The sequence below is a fragment of the Triplophysa rosa genome, linkage group LG19, assembly GCF_024868665.1.
Source record: "Triplophysa rosa linkage group LG19, Trosa_1v2, whole genome shotgun sequence".
NCBI lineage: Eukaryota > Metazoa > Chordata > Actinopteri > Cypriniformes > Nemacheilidae > Triplophysa > Triplophysa rosa.
Window position 1 is genome coordinate 18,501,178 of NC_079908.1, and position 20,846 is coordinate 18,522,023.

The 20,846-nt window shown below is 39.3% G+C and overlaps 2 protein-coding genes across 8 annotated transcripts in view; one reads left to right on the forward strand and one right to left on the reverse strand.

Annotated features, from left to right (window-relative positions):
• arhgap24 (Rho GTPase activating protein 24) overlaps window positions 1-13,010 on the forward strand; it is an 80,905-nt gene extending 67,895 nt beyond the window's left edge. For both annotated transcript variants that reach the window (XM_057360849.1, XM_057360850.1), the window contains 7 exons: window positions 40-162; window positions 6,280-6,487; window positions 7,739-7,871; window positions 8,987-9,060; window positions 9,698-9,819; window positions 9,905-10,967; window positions 11,105-13,010. In XM_057360849.1, the coding sequence (XP_057216832.1) occupies window positions 40-162; window positions 6,280-6,487; window positions 7,739-7,871; window positions 8,987-9,060; window positions 9,698-9,819; window positions 9,905-10,967; window positions 11,105-11,348 (1,967 nt within the window). In that variant the 3' untranslated portion in view covers window positions 11,349-13,010. The remainder of the gene's footprint in view (window positions 1-39; window positions 163-6,279; window positions 6,488-7,738; window positions 7,872-8,986; window positions 9,061-9,697; window positions 9,820-9,904; window positions 10,968-11,104) is intronic.
• A 2,113-nt stretch (window positions 13,011-15,123) lies between these two features.
• Window positions 15,124-20,846, reverse strand: part of mapk10 (mitogen-activated protein kinase 10) — a 51,852-nt gene continuing 46,129 nt past the window's right edge. For 3 of the 6 annotated variants that reach the window (XM_057359821.1, XM_057359820.1, XM_057359822.1), the window contains one exon: window positions 15,124-19,268. In XM_057359821.1, the coding sequence (XP_057215804.1) occupies window positions 19,126-19,268 (143 nt within the window). In that variant the 3' untranslated portion in view covers window positions 15,124-19,125. Of the gene's footprint in view, window positions 19,274-20,846 lie in introns of all 6 variants that reach the window. The other 3 variants (XM_057359823.1, XM_057359825.1, XM_057359824.1) reach the window with 3 other exon arrangements.

Sequence of the window (20,846 nt, forward strand, 5' to 3'; positions counted from 1 at the left end):
TTACAATTCACAACTGACTGATTTCTTTTTCCTCTGTAGGGGGCGACAGGGAGCGAATGACATCCAACCATGAGACGTACCTCCTTATGGCCAGTACACAGAATGACATGGAGGATTGGGTGAAGAGCATCCGCCGCGTCATATGGGCTCCGTTTGGAGGAGGTGAGTTTAAGTGACACCTGCCAAACACTTTCTGTCTGAATGAGTTAACTTTGGTTAATGGTTAGAATCCCGTTGGTCACTGTTTAACTTCTTGCACACCCGTGATTGTTACAGGTTATAATGCTGATTAAGTACCATACGGTAACCGTTTACACATAATGAGTCATATTCTAACTTTTGCTTAAAACGTTAACAGCGCTCACTATTAGTTAGCCAAGATTATGTGAAAGAAGATGTTATAGCTTTTTCTTTTTTATAGGTTTAATTATAAGGTTTAATTATAAGAAGCGTATTGTAGACTAGAAGTTACTTTTAGTTGTCTGATAAGCCACCTGTTTAATTGACTTCCTTTGTGAGCGATGTAGATGCTGTTGGTTATCTGTGTAATTGAGTGATCTCATTTATTGCTCTGTGTGTGTGTGGGTGACCTCATTAGATTGATCACTTTTAGGGTCGTGATTAAGGTTCCTGTACTCGAGCTTAAAAGCTTTCCTTCCGGGCTGCCAGTATGGCTCATCCTCGCACGGTCGTCTGAATGATTCACTTGTGTGGGCAGGGTGGTCCGAGATGAACCATTCATCCACAGTAATGAGATGCTCTTGTAGCCCTGTTTCATCATTGAAGTATTACGCTCACACAGACTGGCATAACATGTCTTTAATTCTAATTCTTAAATTTTTTCCTGCAAGTGTATACATTTTACTTTGCTTGAGTATTTTTGGTGTGTTAAAGCCCCGAAAAAAAAAAATTATGTAAATATAAATATAAAATCACACTATACTTCAGTTTCTGTGATGTCCATGCTGGTTTTTGATGGTTAGTCCTGATTGAGGTAGTGGTTTTATCAAGTTGGGTTCAACATTGTGGAATTGTTTTTCTTTTGTGTTGTGTGGCTTTTAATGATGGTTTTAACCTTTAAATATCACTGGGAATTCAACTGGTTCACTGGATTTCGACAAAGACAGCGTTATGGTCTTGTGTGGCCACACTGGACCACCACACACGAAACCAATTCATATCTGTACTGTATGTATAGCCAAACCATTTTCTCAGGAATTCATCTTTTGTTCATTTCCTCAGGAATGTATCATTTGTAGTTTGAAATTCCCTCCCACAGTCACCTGATTCACCCATAGGTCAAAGTTCAGCGAGTCAAACTGTGTACAATATCCACACTGTAAGGGTCTTGTAGTAGTATATCATGGCCACCCAGTTGGATTACCCGTGTGTTCCTCTGTACACTTTTGACCTCTCAGTCTTGGATTTGATTTGAGGATGTGTATCCAGCTGCATGCCGTTGATAACTCATTAGATCTTAGTTGGCTTTCATAATAATATCAGATGAAATTGGATTTAATCGCTTGTGCACGGCTATGGCTGTTGAACTGTGACATTTAAGCGACTGCTTTGTAGTTAATGGAGTATTGACTGTGTCTTTGTCTCAGAGCCAGGAACAGACTGACAGAGACGTCTAAGAAAATGAGATTGTGTGAGAGTTTAAAAGTTCATCCTGACACTTTTGTGGGGCTCAAACTTATACAAGCTGTATGCTGTGCAAACACTCCTCTTCACAACTTATACTATCTAGACACAACATCTAATTCAGTGGATCGCAACCTATTTGAACTCAAGGCCACCCCCATTTACAATTTCTTCTCAGTTAAACATTCAAGAGCTAGGTACCATATAACATAGCACTAAGAAATATCTAACTAAGAAAAATCTATAACTACAAAAACTAAAGAAATAACTAGGTTTTTAGTTGTTTTAGTTGATTTCAATACTAATTTATTGAGACTCCCTGGTTGCAGAGTTATTATAGTTTTCTTTTCAGTTTTATTGTTTTATTAATATTTTGAATTTTTCCCTTTTTTATTTTTTATGTTAATTTTAGTTTAATTTTTAGCAAATTCTTTGTTATGTTCTTTTGTCATTTTATTATTATTATTATTATTTTTATGTTGCTATATAGGCAGTTTCAGCAGCAACGTCAAAAAGATCAAATATCAAACAAAGGTCGGGCCAGGCGATTATTTATTTGTTTATGTTGCTATATTGGCAGTTTCAGCAACAACAACATAAACAAATGTTATGAGGCCCAAACTTAACAACCACTAGACTTCCACAAAGAATCAATAACTGTTGAGTAGTTTTAATTTAATACAATTAATATAAAATGAAATATTATTATAAATTAATAGCCAGACCAATAACCAAACGAAGTTCAGACAGGCGTGTGCGTCTGATGAAACCATCTATAAAAGGAATTCATTTTTATTTCAGTTTTAGTTTGTTTAGTTAATAGTTTTACTAACTCAGCTTAATCTTATTTCAGTTTATTGCTGAGGCAACATTTTAAATTTTCATTTACTGTAGTTTAGATTTTTCAAATAAAATTTAGGCCAATATTTTATAAACAAATGTTTTAATAGTTAGATCTAGTATGTGTAATGTGTAACAATATGTGTAGATTTCAAAATCAGACAATCTGTCCTTCCAAGTTTAATGAGTACCGAGTACCGAGGTGGAAAACCTGTTTGAGTAGTTGTGTAAATCCAGCCAATCAGATTAGAGTTTGCCAGATCAACCTTGCGCTTGCCATTTGAACATGTCATAGATGCGTTGGAGAGTTTGTGAAGGAAGTGTTGACAGTCAAGAGGAGTGAGATTACGATGAGATTTCTCCCAGCACAAATGAGTAAAACAGACCCTAAAGCTGTGGCCCCTGAAGGGGTCTCGACCACGAGGAGCCAATACAAGACCTCAAATGAAGTCACATATTTGCTTCTGTTGACATGTCTAATCTCCCCCTTTGACGTTTTACTGTGCGGAGTCGGACTACTTCCTTCAAAATGAAAAAATCCTCAAGTTCATAAAAATGCCAAGTTTACTGTTTTGGGTCGGATCCGATAGCCTAGTGGGCAGTGCTCCGACATGTGGCGCGGTTCGCCCGATGCCATCTCGTGGTCCTTTCCCGAACCCACCCCCTTCTCTCTCCCACTTCGCTTCCTGTACTCTCTAAAAAAGAGCTTTACAATTAAAGGCAAAAACGTCAAAAACAAATCTTTAACAAAAAATCCTCGCCCACATACGAGGAATATTCATTCCGAATTTTAAAGGGTTTTATGTTTCATTCAGAATTATTTAAACAATTTGCCTTTAATCTTTTATTTGCCATTGAACTCGAAGTGAAAGTCACTAGCCTGCAGCTATTGTGGAGCTGTGTGTGAACTCTTGTTGATGGAGTTTTGGAGCGCAGGAATGAGGGCAGAGGGCTGGGAACAGCCACAACAGACGATTACACAGCTATGAGCTTAGCAGCTTTTTTTAAATGGAGGGGGGCTGTTTTGGCCCCATCGTACTCTCCGCTCGGGAGCACAGGTCAAGTCTGAGCTATAGATGGATGGAGCAGTGCGTCTCCACCCCCCTGAATCCAAACCTACTGCTCTTTAAAGGAGGACGGTTGCTCCAGACTGCACTTCTGAGAGGAGCAAGAAACGCTGAGTATGTGCAAGAGTGCCCTGACAGAATATGGTACTGAGATTTTTTATTTAGGTGATTAGAAAAGAAGAAGAGGAGAGAAGACAAAACCAGAAGTGAAGACCTCTGAGATATGGGATGAGACAAGAGGAATAAGTCAAATAGACCTAAGAGGTGCAAGATGTTAAGAAGAGATGACACGAGAAGGGACCAAACCAGAAGAGGAGTAAAGATTTAAGACGGTGAGAAGAAATGAGAAAGAAGTGGAGAGTTTATTAGATGAGATGATTGGAAAAGAGCCATAAAGACCTCAGAGAAGAGAAGAGAAGAGAAGAGAAGAGAAGAGAACTGTGGGTCATATTTGATTTTCTGTAGGATAAAAGTCTTAAGGCTAAAACACACTACAAGACTTTTGCTCAGATTTTGCCCAGATTTTCAGTCTGGACTTGTTGCAGAAAGTCTGTGCCAGTCTGCAGATTTGACCAGTTAGTGTGTTTCTATCTGAAACTTTCAAAAAGTCTGCAAATGTATGATGTCTAGTTTATAAAAAATCTGTTCAGATTTTTAAAGTCTTGTAGTGTATTCCAGCCATTAGAGTAGCACAAAAGACTCTTGTGTGTGAATACATGTGGTCGACAGAAAAGTCTTGGACAGCTTTGTGCTGCTGGCAGAGCACCTGCGTAACTGTGTGAAGAAGTAAAGCGTTTGTGTGTGTTTGTTTTAATTGCCTGTCATTTGCACCGTGACAGCAAAGTGAAGTCAAAGTCAAAGCAGTTAAACTCACCCCAGAGGACCTGATGTCAAAGCCCTGAGGAATAAACTCTTACAAAACCCCAGACTTGCAAAATCAAGAACTCTGAAGGTGTACGCCAGAAGAGGAAGGGGAAATCCATCAGGAGATTTTGTTTGGCTGGAAACACGACATTGACTCTTCATCTGTTTCTCAGATTGTTTTCAGGTTTTTTCCCAGGGAATAAGACACAGAACGTGAGCTTCTGCATAAACCATCAACCGTTAAAGCCAAGCGACATCTCTGTACGGAGTTTCTGTTTTAGACGAATCACAGCCAAGTCTCGCACCTGTGTGGTCACCATTCATAACAGACAGCGCTTGTCCAGATGCATGATGGGATTTCTGTTTATTCAACCACACAGGACCACTCAACATTCCTACTGTGGGAATGAGAGACCTAAACACTAAAAACTAGCTGCTGGGAAACGGAAACTGTTTCATATCCAAATGTTCTGCTTTATTTATGGAAAGTGACCATGTGTTTTTAGAATTCTAGTATTCTATGTATTTTCTTAATGTTTCGAAAGGATTTGTAAAAGTACTCTTGTGGTTGTTTTTGACATCTCCGTGGACGCTGTCCGGCTGGTCACATCGTCCTCAACTTTGTCTTTAAGATGCTGAAAGGCAGAAAGTTCAGATGTCCCGTCTTGCATCCTCTGTTTCACAACAGTTTCATGCACAGAAGCGTCTTCTGTCAAATAAAAAACTGTATCGGCTCCAAATATGGTGAGTCACGTTCTTTTAGCTCTTTTATAGTGCTCTGTTGCCAAAACAATCGGACCTGTTTTTTTGTCATCTGCTCAGAGAGGAAAGGGGGTAAACCCTTCTAGTCGTCTAGATTTAGTTAAACATGCACAGTCTTGTACTTCGTGTCTGTGTCCGCAGACCCGGAAAGCTCAGTCGATCCAAAGCTTCCAGGAAGTCCTTCGTAATCCGCTCTCATGTGCATGCCACATGTGAATCACGTTTGTTTTCAGTCCAAATACTGCAGACAAAAGACCAGGCCGAGAAAGGAAGCGTACGATTTTCTGTATTAAGAGTGTGAAGTGTGAAAGAAAAGCCTTCAGTCGGCTGGATGAGATCTGAAAGCTGCTCTTTCACTTTGATGGGAGATTTCGTCTTTGACAAATTATGAGTGAGAAGAGTGTGGCCTTTTTGCTCAAGTTAAAACTAATCTTAAAGTCCCAGCGAAGTTCAAAATGATAATGCCTATTTTTTCATGAAACATTGCAGCATTTATTGTAAATAATTTATCAATGTGGTCATTTTCTTTTTAAAATTCGTGTGCCCTCATAATCTTCAGTTAAAATCTGAAACTTCTGCACTTCCTTCCTGTAATGACTATCCATCTTAAATGACATATGTTAGATGGCTTGGGCGGAGCATCCGTTAACTCCTCCCCTTCAACCGTCAGTCTGCTGCCAGTTCCATTTCAAAATCAATGCAACAGCTGTTTTTATACATCCAATCAAACCGTAGAGAAAGACGAAAGCCACACCCACTATTTTTATCATTAGAAATTCCATTTCACTTGGAAATGCGTCAAAATACGGAAGTAAAAACGATCGCAACTTCCGGTTCACAGGGACTTTAAAGTCTCCAGACCAAAATTACAATAAAGTGCAAACTGAAAATACACTGAAAAGTTTATAATGTACAATTCACAAGTTGCCAATGAAGCATGAACATATTAACAATAGTACATTTACATAAACTTATTTACAGTCAGAGAATCAGATTTTGTATTATTGAAAAACATGTCAAATAAAAAATAACATATTAGACATTCTTAATGGAAAGCATTAAATTCTTAATGCTTTAAACACTCTTGTTTCTCTCATTTCAGGAATCTTTGGTCAGAAATTAGAAGAGACTGTTCGATATGAGCGTCGCTATGGCAACAAAATGGCACCCATGCTGGTGGAGCAGTGCGTGGACTTTATCCGGCTCTGGGGTCTGCGAGAGGAAGGACTCTTCCGGCTGCCCGGACAAGCCAACCTGGTCAAAGAGCTTCAGGATGCTTTCGACTGTGGAGAGAAGCCGTCTTTTGACTGGTACGTCCTCAAAACCTTCAAAGTCTTATGTTCTGACATTTGTTATCCAACTGAATCCAAGATCCATTGTATTCTTTTGTGTTATTATTCGACAAAGCTTTTTGTGAAAGACGTTAATGCAGTTTGAGTGGGATTTTTTAAAAGTCCCTTCGGAATAATGCAAATGGCCCGCACTTTAAATGTGCTGTTTTGGAGGATCTATTGACAGAAATGCAATATAATATACATAATTATGTCTTCAGAGGTGTATAAAGACCTTACATAATGAAGCGTTATGTTTTATTACCTTAGAATGAGCTATTTCTATCTACATACACCCTTGCATGGAATTCACCATGTTGTTTCTACAGTAGCCCTAAACGGACAAACTGCTCTACAGAGCGCGTTTCGTAAATACGTTATCTTCTTTAGCAAAGAAGCGAAAACGCTTCGACATCTTTATCCTGTGAGAGCCGCCATAGTGCTTTGAAAGGTGGGTGGAGTGAGCCATTGGTTGCAATTTGCAACCTCACCACTAGATGCCGCTAAATCTCCCCATTGCTCCTTTAATACGTTTTAACCTGTATTACACACTTTTTGCCTTAACAAACACATGTCCTTTTTTTAGAAAAAAGCTTCCTAATCAGTGACACCAAGCTTTGCAGATACCACCAGCTGTCTCCAAATTTATTTTCAGTTTGCGATTGTAGAGATGTCAGACCCCACAATCCCTCTGCCGGGAAGGCGGCTCGCTGAATATTTAACACTGTTCATATTTAGAACATTCTTGTGTCCGATGCGAAGGTGATAATTATGAAGAGTAGGTGTGCATGTGTGTTTGACAGTGAGGCTGTGGATACATATGTCTGTTTTCTGCAGCGCTATAGTTTATCTTGTGTGTGTGTGTTTGACATGTCCACCACAACAGCATGGATGATTCCCCAGCGTTCCTACTCAACACACCCGGGAACTGTCAATAAATCCAGCTTGTTGCCGTGTTGTCACGACCCCGGATTCTTTACTGCACGGTTATGCTGTGCCTCGCTGTGATTTAGTACCGTGTTGCTCTTGCTCACATCATTAGATCTGCTGGGATAACAGCACAGGGACGCCTGCCCGCTGCATTTACACTCTCTCGCTAGAATACATTTGTCATTTAAAATGTCCTTATCCTCCTGTTTCTCATTCTATGTTTCTAGCTCTTCTATCGTCCTCATTTGATGTATTGGACTGTTATATTAATATAATAATATAATCCATCTCTCCCTGCAGTAACACAGATGTACACACCGTGGCGTCTCTGCTGAAGCTGTATTTGAGAGAGCTACCTGAGCCTGTCATCCCTTTCTGTAAATATGAGGAGTTTCTGGCCTGCACCAAACTATTCAGCAAAGACCAGGATGCTGTGAGTTCTTTTATAAGATGTCTTTTGTTTGTTTGTTTTATTAGGTCAAAAATAGACATACTGCAAACACACACATGCAGACACAGATCAATGTTGTATAACCTCAGTACTTCAGGGAGTGATAGAGAGTTGTTTTTAGATATCTTAGTGTTTGCTTTTAAAGACATGTAAACTAATCTTAACTTTCTAGATTTTCTTCAAAACTGACTGCAGAAGTACACGCTTAAACCTACAACATATGCCTCGGCAGATTTTTAACCACTACTATAAATAAGTTAACAGACTGATGAAGTTCACGGTACTTTTAACCTTGTTGTCACTCCGCCTTTCGCTATTTCTCATTTTCCTTCAATTGAATTTGACTCCCACCACCAGGCAGAAAGAAAGCAATATGACTCAGCACATCATCTTACTCTTTATAGTCGTCTTTCATCTGATATCCGTCCATTCATTTTTGATCTAGCTTGACTTGACCCTTAGGAAAAACAACCTCAATCTGACTTTTAAGTTAAAGTTTTAAAGTTTATGTCCAGCGGCTTTATGTTAAGACAAAAGCACATGGTGGGCACACTCTGATACACTGAAATGAAATTATTGCCCAAAGGTTTGGAGCGAGATTTGTACCTGTGAGAGTCCCTAGAGCGCTGTGCACAATTTCTTTAGCAGACGCAAAGCATCATGGTACCATGAAAGCTTTATTCAATATAATTGTATTGTGAGAAATGGGTTTCTTGCGCTGGGCAGAAAAAGCCTGCAGGGAGATGTACAGTAGTATCGACCAACATACGCCCCAAAGACAGTTCTTGGATCATTATCCTTAAATCTAGATATTCAGTGATTGTTAAACCCCCGAACCATGGTAAAAAGACTAATTGCAGGGTATTCAATAAATAAAATGAGTATTTCAAGTAAATTAGGAATATTTCAGATGGGCTTCAAGGACGTTAATGGGGGAGGTTAAATTGTCTTTTAATTCATACGCTGTATGATCGTGTACTGTGTAGAATTACAGATCATTTAAAATTGGGTTACAGTAATCAGTTTAAAGAAATGCATGAATGTGTTTTTTATTCAGGCCATGCATTTAATGAATTGATTTTTCTGGCTCTTTGAAGGGAATGAAGGAATTAAAAAGACAAGTGGAAGGTCTACCTCAAGTGAACTACAATCTGTTAAAATACATATGCAAGTAAGTGCCCTCTATTTGATTTAATTTAAAATATGACTTTAAAATGATTTTCAATTGCATGCAATCTAATAATCATGATTAATGTGCTGTTTAGGCTGTTTAGAAAAATCTGAGATTTTATGACAAGATATTAGATATTAAGATATAGAAGTGTATTGTTATTTTATTAAATAATAAAATAATATTAATAGAATACAATAAATATTATTACATAATATTATTAAAATATAATAATATTATTTAATATTACATTTAGTTAAAATGCAATCCAAGAATTTTGCCTTTAAAGCACCATCTCTGCTAAAATTGCAGGTTAGATTTTTATTACTTTCTCAACGTTGTTGTTTTTTTAGCCCCCAGAAGTTTGTTTTAGCTTTAAATATTTTACTTTTATTTATTCCTTTAAAATCATTTCAACATGTAGATACACAGCTTGATATTGAACATCATTTTTTATATATATATTCTTAATATCTTTAGAATATCTTTTCATATAGGCTTCTCTAGGTGGAACTTTATGGAAATATATAGTTCAGAAAGTGTGGGAACCCGACTATGGAATTCATTTTTGTACTTCTGTCTAAACATGTGCTGAGTTTTGTTTGGCACACAATTAAGAACCTTCTGTCCCGGCCAGGTTTCTGGATGAGGTGCAGTCCTACTCAGGGGTGAACAAAATGAGTGTCCAGAATCTTGCAACAGTCTTTGGGCCAAATATCCTGTGGCCAAAAGTCGAGGATCCAGTCACTATAATGGAAGGTTAGTCTTTCCATCCAATCACACACACTGCTGAGTCTCTTATTTTCAGTGTTTGGGAATTAATATATGTTCGTCGTGTGTGCAGGCACGGTACTGGTCCAGCAGCTAATGGCGGTTCTGATCGGACGGTATGAGTTTCTGTTCCCGCCTGAAGAGGACAGCACCCTGGAACTGGTCAATAACAACAACAACGAGCCTCAAAAACGGTCGACAAACGGTCAGCTACAAAACACAGAGAACAACAACACCAGCAGCGTACGACAGTGTACCTGGGACACACCCGAATCACCCAGCCGGGCTCCACTGGACAACGGCTCCCCCCGTTCGGTAAGCCCTCGTAACGGATTCACCGGCCAGCGGTTTGAGGTGTCCCGCAGCCCGCCACTCATGGTAAAGAAAAATCCAGCGTTCATCAAAGGCAGCGGTATCGTCACCAATGGCTCCTTCAGCTCGTCCTCCGGCGAGGCCAATCAAGAGAAGAATCAGACTCTGCCCAACATGGGCACCCTGCAGGCCCGACGGACGGGTGCGATAAAAGGCTTGGGTACAAAGATGGGCGTTCAAAACGGTATTGCACGAATGGGCGTGTCTAGCGCAGACGTGACGAACGGGACTATGAATGGGCGTAACGGACTGTGGGCGGCCAATGGTCACGTCACGCTGCGGGAGGGGAAAACCCCAAACTCAGAACACCAGCAAAATCGACTGTCTACGTACGACAACGTCCAAATCCAGCATCAGATGCAGCAGATGCAACCCTGTCTCAGCAGCAGCTGTGAGGACAAGCAGAGCGTGGACAGCGCCACCTGGTCCACCTCATCTTGCGAGATCTCTCTTCCGGAGAACTCCACCTCTTGTCGCTCTTCGACGACCACTTGCCCAGAGCAGGATTTCTTCGGCAACAACTTCGAGGACCCGCTGTTGGACGGGCCGGTGCAGGAAGACAACGGACTGCTGGCGGACGACAGGGAACAGAGGACCAGTAACGGAGGCAGACGGGAAAGCAGAGGAACCAGTAGCAGCGATAACAGCGATACGTTTGCCGTTGCTAATGGACCGACCAATCACAGCGCACTACACAGCCTAGTGGCCAGTCTCAAACAGGAAATGAGCAAACAGAAAAATGAGTATGAGGCCAGAATCAAAAGGTGAGAGTCGTGTACTGCCGTTACGTTTTCGGTCATTTATGAAATTAACTTTTGCATTTTATTTACTTTAATTCTCTCTGTAAACTTTCAGACTTTTGTAATTGTGTATAATAATCCTTTCCTTCTGTTCTGTGTAGTCTTGAACACCGAAACCTAGAATTGGAGACCGTGATGGCAAATCTACATGAAGAGCTGGACCAGGAGAAGAAGAAATACACCATGGTGGAGATCAAGCTGAGGAACGCCGAGCGAGCCAAGGACGACGCGGAGAAGAGAAACGAAATGCTGCAGAAGGAGATGGAACAGTTCTTCTCTACCTTCGGAGACCTGACCGCAGACCCGCGAAGACCTGACAGAGCCAACACCATCTGGATTCAGTGAGGAGGCACGTTGGACATCATCATTTTCATTCAGGCCTGCCATTAACTATTATTTCTGTACATTGTGTGGGCTGGGCTCAGACAGAACGTGTCTAAATGAACCTTTACGGCAGAGCAAAACCTATCAAGCCAAATTTCTGAGATGATTGGACCAGCTGTTAAATTATGTTTGGATTTGTTGAGAGAGATGATTAGATGGTGCTACTTGGATCTCGAGAACATGATACGGTAGAATGCTTTGAATTGTGGTCATGGTTTGTGGAAAGACAAGCACGAGTGTCATTAATGGAGAGAAAGATATGCAGTCTTCTCTTTGAGAGCGTTGATGAAGAAACCCTTGACTGTTGCAGTTCTTTACGGTTACATAAATGAACGGTGATGAAAAACGCTTGAAGGACAACAGAACCACAAATGTCACTCACATTCTTTGTGTGATCCAACCAAATGTGTCCTTGAACTGTCACTGCGTCATAGATCCACCTTGTGTATATAAAGCAAGATTCCAAGATGAAAAGTAATGTCTGTATAAATGTTCATGTACGTACGGATATTTAAAGAATTCTTAATGCGTTACATATAAGTTTTATATCAAGGCTTTTCCTTGCACTTACTGTAAACATACGGTTTGCTTTTTTCAGTATGGTACGAATGTGAGATGGTGACCAAGAGTCGCTTGTGCCTCTTTAAAGGTCCAGTGTTGAAATTTAGCGGCATCTAGTGGTGAGGTTGCGAATTACAACCAACGGCTCACTCCACCCCTCCCTTTCGAAGCACTACGGTGGCTGACACAGGACTAAGATGTCGTCACGTTTTCGCTTCTTTGCCGAAGCAGATGACGTATTTACAAAACACGCTCTGTAGAGCAGTTTGTCCGTTTAGGGCTACCGTAGAAAAAACATGGTAGAATTCCATGTAAGGGTCCCCGCTGTGTTTGTGGATAGAAATGGCTCGTTCTGAGGGAATAAATACATGACGCTTCATTATCTTTATACACCTCTGAAGACATAGTTTTGTGTATTATGTTGCATTTCTGTCAAAAGATCCCAAAAAATGACCCACTGGACCTTTAAATTCATCTTTATATCCTATAAATCAAGACTAAAAATATGTAGACAAGGTGACTGATGTGTATGCATATGGTTACATAGAATGATTTTAATCCACATAGAAGCAACCCAAGTGTGGCAGATATATTATTTGTACACCAAATGTTTGTCTTAAAACATTTAAAATTGAAATGTCCAATACTGACTAGCCGGAAACTTGCCATATTAACACTTTAATGGACATTTAAAAGTATAAACAAGAAAATATTTCAGCACAAAAACAAGCCCAAAGTAATATCACTATCTGTCCCCGATATACAGCCAGCGCTTGTGCATGATGTCACCAAATGTGGGCGGGGCCTGTCTCTTAGTTCTAGAGTCTGGTACACCACTGAAGGAGACCTGTAAATACTTTTTGAAAAACATGCAAATGCTTATTTGTGCCGCACATCATTCGCTTTAAGGACGTCTGGAGAGACTCAAGTGGAGTTTATGTTTTCAGATCACACATCTGTGGTTTTTGTTCTTTGCCTGTTTGTAATGGATGCTCACAGCTGTCCATGCTTCTACTGTAGCTCGATGCATTCAGTGAAATGCAATTAAATTAAATTATGTCAACTTTATTTCAACCGTGTCTTCCGTTGCCTTCTTTCATTGTCATTTTCCACAGTGCATCGGTTGCTGGGGTCTCCCACACATGAAATTGTTGGGTGGTCTGATATTTACAGCAACAAAAATCACAACATTTAAAAAAGAATGAAAGACTTGGCCATTTGTGAAATGGTTGTTTAGTAACACTAACCCCCAGTGGTTGTAATTCTTCAATAGTGTAAGATGTGAAATAAATCATGCAGAATGACTCGGAATACAACAAAAATAAGATGTTGACCCGATGTTGACTTTGTATTAGAAGGCTGGATATTTTTTCTTGTTTGTTGGTCTTGGTTGGGCTTCGTGTTTTCTCACAACATTGCACGTGTGCCTTTTTATATTTATACACGCAGATGTGGATGTCCAGTTCTAAAAAATGTTTCTTAGGAATATTCCATTGTGTCACACAACATCCGTCAGCTTTTTCTAACCACTGTCATTCCTAACCTGATTTTTGTTTCATAAATATGAGGGTTTCCAACAACGATGGTATCTAAATATTGAACTTTTAACTTTGGTACCCCAGTGCACTGTGGGAATGTCTTTCAGTGTAATGGTGCACTGGACCTGAAGACACGGGAGGACGGCCAGCGTTCTCCATCCCTGCGACAGGCCTCTACAGGCATCTGAGGGGTGTGTAGCTCTCAAACCCTTCACCTTTCTTCAGATAATGGGCTTATTCAGCCTGACAAAGTAAAACCCAGACTGCAGGAACGGCATCCAGAAAAAACTTCACGGCAAGCTTGAGCGAAAGAATACAAACCTCTGGAAGTGCAGATAATAGAGTTCTTCTCATGCAGACCGCCGGGCTTTGTTGTCGATTCATTGGGCAGAAGTTTACAGAACAAAACCTCAGGAGATGGACGTCCACTGTAGGTAATGGAACTATTGAGATGAAAATATCAAGCACTGAAGTGTGAGTGTACTCGCCTTTAGGGACAAAACTGACAAAACCTCATTTTGGGGACATTTGTGGACGTCCTGAAATTGATTCATAAATTATGCAGATTCATTATTTTAAACTCGAAAAAATCTTTGAGATTTGAGAATAACTGTATGGAGTATTAATTATAAAAGTTTTATATGAAATACATGATTTTAAGGATTTACGATATTCTAAAGTTAAAGTCTAAAGTCTGATATGTAAGCCACACATCCCACTATTTGGTTTTTAATTTAGTAACTGTTTAAACAAAGTGTTAAACATGAATTGAAATTGATTTGGATTTGTAGCATTCATAAATCCTATTTTCCCATTAAACACCGCAAGGCTGATTTGAAACAATAAAAATCTATAGCACGACCCTATTTGGTAAACATAAAAGATTTGCATACAATACTGCTGATGTAATAATTCTTCAATAGTACAATTTCAAAGTAGAACAAATCACCATAATATTTATCACAATGTTAATATTTTATGTAAGTTATAGACAATCTACTCTGTTATATGTTCATTTTTACCAAACTCACAAAAACGAATCGAAGCAGAGAGCTTCGGGAAATGAGTTTGACTTCACAAAACTCCAACAAAGAAATATTTGTGACTCAAGGGCATAAAGACCTTTCATCCATTTATTTCTTCTGATGTTTCTGTGATCAAACTTACGCAACAAGAACTACCGTATGCGATGTCCAATAAATCAGCCCTGTTGTTTGGCAAGCATGATACATGCTAAGAGTCCATGTCTGAACAGTTTTGATGTAGAGGATCTCACTTTACCTCCTCTTGCAGTTTATTCGGATAATGACTGCGAAGAATTTAAATCTGACAGCAGTGTTCAGATTTTTAATCTCTTGAAAAACAGCAGTTTTTGCTGTTTTCTGTCAAATCTTTTTCTCACAGTTCATTTAAAGTACAGTACACATGCATTGAATAATATACGTGCTAAGTAATAGTTTCAGTATATTTTTAATACTTTTCTAGACATGGTCATGTATATGGTTGGTGAGAGATTAGAGTTCATATAACTTGAATATTACTTTGTATAAATTGTTAATTGCTACAGTAATTGACACATTTATACCCCCCCCCATTCCAGCATTTTATGATTCATGAAAAAACGGCCACAATTTCAAGGGCAAAGGTTGTTTATTTTCAGTCACATACAGATATTTATATTACATACACAGAACCTTTAAAACGTTGGGTGCGAACAGCAATCCATCAGTGCTGTTTAAATCTTTAATTTGTATTTGTATTTTTTCCCAACCATCTCATCTTGCATTTTGAGAATAATTTGATTAAAACAACAGCCTGGAGCAGGACGTGTGAAATGGGCTTACATTTCAAAAAGCACTTCGTAAAGAACCTCAGTCTCCATCTTAGACTCTCAATAACAACGCCTCACTGACAGAACAGAAAGAGAAGTTTTAAACCTCTCTCTCTCTCTCTCTCTCTCTGAACGTCACCATGAGACTCATCGCATTAACTGTAGCACATGGTGTGAATTCATGATCAGGAAAACAATCCATAATCCACACTTAGAGTCGTGTTATTGCACTACTGTGACACTTGACACCGAGTAACCTTTCTAAAAAAAGAAAGAAAGAAAGACAGAAAATGTGACAGGAGGCAATGAACAGTGCTTTTTGTATTGCTTTATGTGTTTGTTTGAAATGATTTGATCAATGGTGTATACATTGTGCAGTTCGTTTTCAATAAAATATGCACTAATATGACTTTCATTTCAAATATGACAGATGAACTATTGGATTGTTTTGTCCAGTGAACATGCGTTTATTTGACGACAATATAAGATTAGATAATGAGGGATCTACATAGGACAATTATGACTAATCCGATTGAAAAGGAAAAATAATGGGAATAAGTTATACAATTCTGTTTGTAAGTGCACGTGATGTTTCTTATACGGTCACCACCTTGACCAATCAGTTCAATTATGACATCATAATAGCACATTTTCATTCTTAAGGTTCCTGCTCATAAACTGCACCTTCACTGTTACAAGACAAAGTCAAACTTTACAATACAGCACTTCGGTTAATTCATTCCTACAATTCAGTACTTTTTACCATATTGCGACATCACATTATATCACTGATTGATTTTTGAGTTGTAAGTATTATACGTGACATTATTGATGTGACTTTAATGAAACCAGCGTCCATTATACAGTATAATGGTTTCATTAAAGTCGCCGTGACGACCGAAGCAGGGTTATAACAGTGTGAAAAGTACGTTGAACATTCAGTGTTGACATCCACATTAATCAATGCATTCTAACAAATGATCCCAACAGTTTCAACCGTTTGACTTGCATCACCATGGGATACTTGTTCCAACATTTTACGCAAGACCTTTCAGCAATTGATCAGTTGTTCACATTTCATAACGACTGGTTAAATAGTGCCATTTTCCAAATAGAAGTTGAATTCAGAAATTAACCCTTGTGTGTGACCCAACGGCTATCCATAAACGGGTCCTTTCGTTGTAAAATAACCAGTATAAAATGCAAGATGACAAATCACATTTTTGTCCGTCTATTCTAAAATGAAATGCAATCAACAGATTTGATACACAACGCAACCATTTACAATTAGTATTGAATTCTAACAATTGAAATACAAAAGCTACTGTGTTTACGTGTACGTGTCCACCCTGTTGTAAAATCGTCAGCAGCCAAATAAGAAGAGACCGGAGACCTCCCAGAACCCCTCTGTCCTTCAAAGATGATATGTATTTGTATCGTATCTGATGGCTTCTTGTACGAATGAAAATTTGATGCTGATTCTTATGGCAAAAAATTGGCAATTTGGGTTTTGTGGTACTATTCTTGCACAAACGTTTGCAAAGAATTGAATGGCTTTCAAAATCGTGAGGTGTTTTTTACACTTAAGAGAGGAGCACCTGAACGATTTTATTTTATTTAGTAAAATAATTGGCAAATAAGGGTCGATGAATGATTTCAGAAGTGTGACTTGATTGTCATTCAACTAAAAAGGAAACTGAGCAAAGTTACTTTTGAGGTGTTTCAAAGATCAAAACAAACACAAGCATGTACCTTAGTGGAATAAGGTAAACGGTAACGCAAAACACACTGATGTGTTATTAAAAATATAAATGACAATTGAAACAATAAACAGAAAAAACATGAGAGTAGGGCAATAAAAGGTCAAATGATTTAAGTTACAAAAACAATTTAATTTATTTAAATGTTTTAGTACACAGATCATACTGGACAAATACAAAACAAAAGCGTACAACTTAAATATTATATTTTCAGTTGTTCTTCATTATGTTTATTCAATGAAGCTAATCTTAACCTATTACTAAAAACATCAGTTGTGTGCGTTTGAAAGTTGAAACTACATAACTTGGGTTACATTGACGGAAAATACAGTGTCCCCAAAAATGTGGACATTTAAACCACGCATTAAAATGTAGATAACAAAATATCAAACTTTTTTAGTTATGGTAATGTATATAACTACACCTGTTGTTACATCCATTTCAACAAAAAAAAGAATCATAATTTTGGTAGCAGTTCAACGTTAACTGCGAAAATCAGAAAAGTAAAATCAGTTTTAACGCAGACTTGGTTTGATGTTTCGTATCAAGTGCAACTGACATTTTTACGTTTTGGCTAAAGTGTCCAAATACTTTCGGGGTCACTGTAGTTTCTGGGGTCTGGACCTTGTTCTCAAGTCTAAACTTACAGTGACTTCGATCAGAAAACCGAATTAACAAACAAATCTCTACACTAAAGAATTGACACGAACGGGGGTCTTTTGGGGGATTGGGTAAACAGACCTTGCACATCCGACACCATCAGTGACACAGTCACCACCTGGGCAACACCTCCACAGATTCCCTTTCAGAACTGTTACTGTAGGCCTATTTGTGTTTTATGAGAGGAAACTGCATTATATCAAAGGCACTTCCCAAATTCAGGCTCCAACAATAAATAGGTTTCATAAATAAACTCCTACTATGAAATTATTAACTATATGCTCCGTGTCTAGGTAGTAAGCAAGTTCAGACAACACAGATTTGAGGAATGAGATTAGTGTATGCGGATGCAAACGGGGAACGAAATGTTAGAGGGGGGGGTGAGGATGAGACACATGCTTTCAACCTGCGTTCGTCTCAGCAACGCGTTGGCGATGGAACGCCCCCTTCAACACAAATCTGTGGCACACAGAAACGTCCGAATGTGGCGTTCTGTGGTGAAGTTACAGCATGCAAGGCCCCGCCCATGAGGCGGGGCGTAGATAGGGTGAGTTTCACAAATACGAAGCCAGGACTGTTGAAAATGATCCTTAATATACAAAGCTGGGAGAGTGAGAGAGGACGCTGTACCCCCCCAATGGCTTCCTATTGAGCGAGAAAACCGCCCCACGCTCATTCCCAAATCCGCTTCATTTAAATGTTATATAAACAAGGATTCTCTATATTCGTATATGTTAGCTTATTACGTTTTTCTCTGACCATGCAAGACTACAGGCAAAAGGGAACAGGTGACAGCTGTGATGTGGCAAGGTGCGCAGGTACTCCCTCTACTGGCCGACAGTCCCATTGCCTCGCTGCTGTACAGAATTACATATATACAAAAGATAGGGGGCGCCACTTTAAATTGAACACACCAGCCTGTCCGAAACCGCCCAGAAATGTACGCACGAGCGAAAAACCATCACATCAAGAACGAAAATAGGTGGTCGATATTGTACAGTGCTGACTAAAATAAAAGCCCACCCTGCCACATCCACTAAAGCACAGAAATTCGCAAAGTGTTAGATATCAGCCAGTCAAAATGTACACTTTACAGAGATGCCCGGTGACTGTACCTCCTATTTTATTTTCTCTTTTTTGAAATGCCATATGAGGGGGATTCAAAGCAACTAGCGAAGATTCGTAACGTTAAATATACATATTCAGACGTCGTTTTCTTTGAATGAAAATGCATACTTGTAATTCGATGGTAGATATTTTACGTTTAGATGTATTTTTTGGAAACCACATTTTCATATCTTTTACGTTTTGACAGCTCGCAGATCGGTGGGGTTTGCGCGCGCCGTTCACCTTCTGAAGAACATGGGGTTGCGCAGGCAGGCGGTTAGTCACCTGCAGCACCCCAGCGGTCCTGCGGAGGTCTCCAGGCTGCTGTCGGTGTCGGAGGCCAAGGTCTGGTCGGTGGACATGGAGGATATATCGTTGACGGACGAGGAGGGAGGGAGGCTCTCGCTGCTATTCACGGCTGCACCTGCGCTGAGGGAAGCAATGAAAAACGGTTACAACGAAAAAAAAAAAAAGAGCCGACGACGCAGCATCAGTACGACAAGAGATCCCGTATCCGTACATACATGTGTACAAATATCGCACGGCAATGAAAGAGGAGTCTTTATGGTTGGAGTCCATGGATTACAGTATTTGATATGTGTTGCTATGCAGTTGCTAGGGTGCTTTTTCGTTGTGGTTGCTATGCGTTTCTTTTTCTTTGGTTGAGTTTAAAAGAGCCCAGTCTCAAACCTCAATATGTATCGTGTAATCCTTAAAGAGACAGTTCGTCCAAAAATAAAAATGTATATTTTTATTTATTTAGCTTCGTGTCGTTCTTAACCTGTTTACGTCTCTTCTGAGGAACACAAAAGAAGAGGTTTTGAAATATATATTATATATATATTTCAATATCTTAGTGGTTTTGTGTCCATACAATTGAAGTCAACAATATCTTAGTGTTGTGTTCTGCAGATGAAAGAAAGTCAAACACGTCTGGAATGTCATAAGAGTAAACGATGAAAGAATGCAATATTACTGTTGATGCTTGAAAGCACACACAAACAACCTTTAATCAGTAACGATAACCTTCTGCCACAACTGAATTGATTCTACATGTGACCAGAAATGCATTGCGTTATCCACCACCAGGTGTCGCTAATGCACTACAAAAACGAACACATCTAACAGAATTTAGTCTTCATCGTTTTGGAGAGCATCTGCTTTGAGAAATCCACAGCATTTCTTCCAAATCAACGAAGCAGTCATCTTACATTCTGTTTCAACACAGGACTCGTGCCAAATTGAATCAGCGGCAAGGCAATTGCTTTTAGTTACCCTCCTAAAACAACTTTCTGATAACATTAAGGCCCATTTACTTGACTGACAGGCAACATCTTTCGTTTTAATTGAAAGCGGCTATTAAATGTCCATTCGGTGTTGTGAACACGGTTTATAATAACTTTACTACATTCCCGTGTTTTTATTTGAGATGGATGGTTAAAACATGCAAGTTTGGAGTGGCATTTTGAAGTCACATTGAGCCAAAACAAGACGGTGAAACGTGATAAAAGCAGAAAAGATGGTTGGTGGGTGACACTGGGTGGGTTTTAATGCTGTAACGGTCTGTCCTTCTCTCTTTTTCTATCTCTCCCTTTTACTCAGAAATGTGCCAGGCCAGCAAAATATAGTAGCAAGTTATCAGATCACATTCAGCATCACAGAACCGTGGAAGAAGCATACAGTATCACCACAAGCATCAAAGATATCTCTATGACCTCTTTATGTTACCCATAAGTCTCTGTTGCTGTCACCGCAAGAAAGATGGGATTCTTTCTGAATCAGTGTACTGTCTTATCAGCAAATTGTGCATTATCTTTGCGTTTCTTCGAATAAAACAAATCTCGATTTTGTGACTTTAAGCCTCTTGAGTTATGCACATTACATTCTTATTTATTTACCGGACACTTTCATCACATGAGTGTGAGGTTTTTCAGAATTTAGCCATCATTTCCTCTTCTCTGTTTCTACCACCATCAGGTTAAACTACAGTAACATCCTGACT